The 2072-nt window shown below is 36.6% G+C and overlaps 1 protein-coding gene across 9 annotated transcripts in view; it reads left to right on the top strand.

Moving 5' to 3' along the window:
- Positions 1-2072, top strand: part of LOC107733347 (fibroblast growth factor receptor 2-like) — a 45016-nt gene that overhangs the window by 30063 nt on the left and 12881 nt on the right. For all 9 annotated transcript variants that reach the window (XM_016544939.1, XM_016544938.1, XM_016544937.1 and 6 more), the window contains one exon: positions 428-567. In XM_016544939.1, coding sequence (XP_016400425.1) covers positions 428-567 — 140 coding nt within the window. The remainder of the gene's footprint in view (positions 1-427; positions 568-2072) is intronic.

Raw genomic sequence — 2072 nt, 5'->3', positions numbered from 1 at the left:
TATATGAATGACAATGTTCTAGTACTCTAGATTAAATATTTTAAAAGTTTGTTCATTTAAATTTTGTACAGCAGTGTCTTTGTATAACATTATAGATGTTGTAATTTTTTGAATAACATGTCAGGTCTTTTTGTTGAGAAGTTGAAGGTATGCTATAGGGTGGTAAGTTGGAAGCATTCTTTAAAACCATAATATTTTCACAAAATTGACACATTGCTAAACCTAAATGAACTGCATGGCTTCAATAAATCCTGATACCTTGCCTTAGATTTTGTGCTATTTTTTGTATCATGTAAGTCACAGCTTACTATATTCCTAATGTTTAGCTGCTCAAGGCACACAATCACACACACACACGTAGGTGTTAATAGTTTATGGTGCTGTCACCAAGACTCAGGTGATCAGCCATCCATCTTTCCTCTTACAGGTGTCGTCTAATTCCAGCTCCTCCATGAGCTCTAGCACGCCATTGGTCAGGATCACCACTCGCCGTAGCTCCGCCCACGACGACCCCATTCCAGAATACGACCTCCCTGAGGACCCGCGTTGGGAGTTCTCCAGAGACAAGTGAGCATCCTTGTGTTTCACTTTTTAAACATTTACAAGAAGTCTCCGACAAACTGAATTTAATGCTAATCTTCAAATTCACCTGGTTCATAAAGGTCACATACACGCTCGGGCTGAATTAGGTTGTCAGTTCACCTTTTAGTGCTTAATTCTGTTCTGTACACACAGTTCGGTTTTACGAGAGTGATAAATGCATTCTACAACAACTAGTTCATTAATGCTGTATTTAAACGCGTATCAGAGTTGTGTCTTTTCTGAATGTGAGGTGCAAGAAATCACAGTGTATGTTTTGACTCATTAGTGTTGCCAGATCTTGCTAGAAAAAAAGCGGCAAACAAAAACAAGCCCATAATAAACTCAAATCCAAACGCGTTATCTTGGGAATAAGCCACCTACCAAAATATAGCGATTTGCCTACTTTATTAACTCCATACACTGGATCGCTTTATGAGCCGAGCCCAAACAACAAGCCCAAAGACACTTAATAATAAGTGGACATGGCAACCCTTTAGTTAAGAGGCTAAAAATGGTGGATTCTAAATGTGCGAGACGGCAAAACGTTGCTATGGTTACCACGGTGTCAATCATCGCAGTTTCTTGAGAGAAACTTTACAGTGTGTACGTAGCTAAAATGTTTCTTGTTTTTTATTTATTGAAATATATTTGTATGAGAGTATAGTTTTTGTAGGCGCTATTAAATTCACAGTATAATCTTGCATCTTTTTCACTGATGTGAAGCTAATCTTCTTATACGCTTACAATCCCATTATGCCTAATTATTAACCTGTGACTTATGCAGGCGCAATGTACAATCAATCATTCATAACACAACACAGGCCTCTGTTCGTTAGCTTTATTATTCTTAGAGAAACCAAACACACATTTTTCTCATTAGAATGGAAGATACAAGTGGCTACCAGATAACTTTCTGTTAGCATCACGCGTTCTATTCTGACACGGTGACCTCGGCTGATGGTGTGACTAACGAGAGAAACTCAGACTCTCAGATTAATGTTTAACCGTCGTGCTTAATATTTAAGAAATGCTTCCGGTATCATTTGGAGATTTACAATGGATCCACTATCGTGATGTTGCCAAAACCGTACAGATTCCTAATTAATTACTACGAAAGCCTGTTTAAGCAATCTGTAACGAAAATGGAGTCTGTTTGTACTTTGATTGTCAAGGATGATTTGTAAGCAGTTTAATATGCCAGTATTCAACTCCAAACTCTAACCAAGTCTTTATTTATTAAATTAATGGTTGAAACCCAACAAGTACAGGCAGTGGTGGACGAAGTACACAAATCAAGTACTTGAGTAAAAGTACAGATCCGTATAATAAAATATTTCTCCAGTAAAAGTACTCGGTTTTCAATTTTACTCGAGTGAAAGTACAAAAGTACTTGATTTTTTATGTACTTAAGTAAAAAGTACTGATAGATGAATGTTTATTTTGCAGTTTTATATAGGCTACTTTTATCATTTAATTTTATATTAGCATAT

Source organism: Sinocyclocheilus rhinocerous, unplaced genomic scaffold, assembly GCF_001515625.1.
Source record: "Sinocyclocheilus rhinocerous isolate Xijiao unplaced genomic scaffold, SAMN03320098_v1.1 scaffold790, whole genome shotgun sequence".
Classification (NCBI taxonomy): domain Eukaryota; kingdom Metazoa; phylum Chordata; class Actinopteri; order Cypriniformes; family Cyprinidae; genus Sinocyclocheilus; species Sinocyclocheilus rhinocerous.
This window is presented reverse-complemented; position numbering and strand designations above follow the sequence as displayed.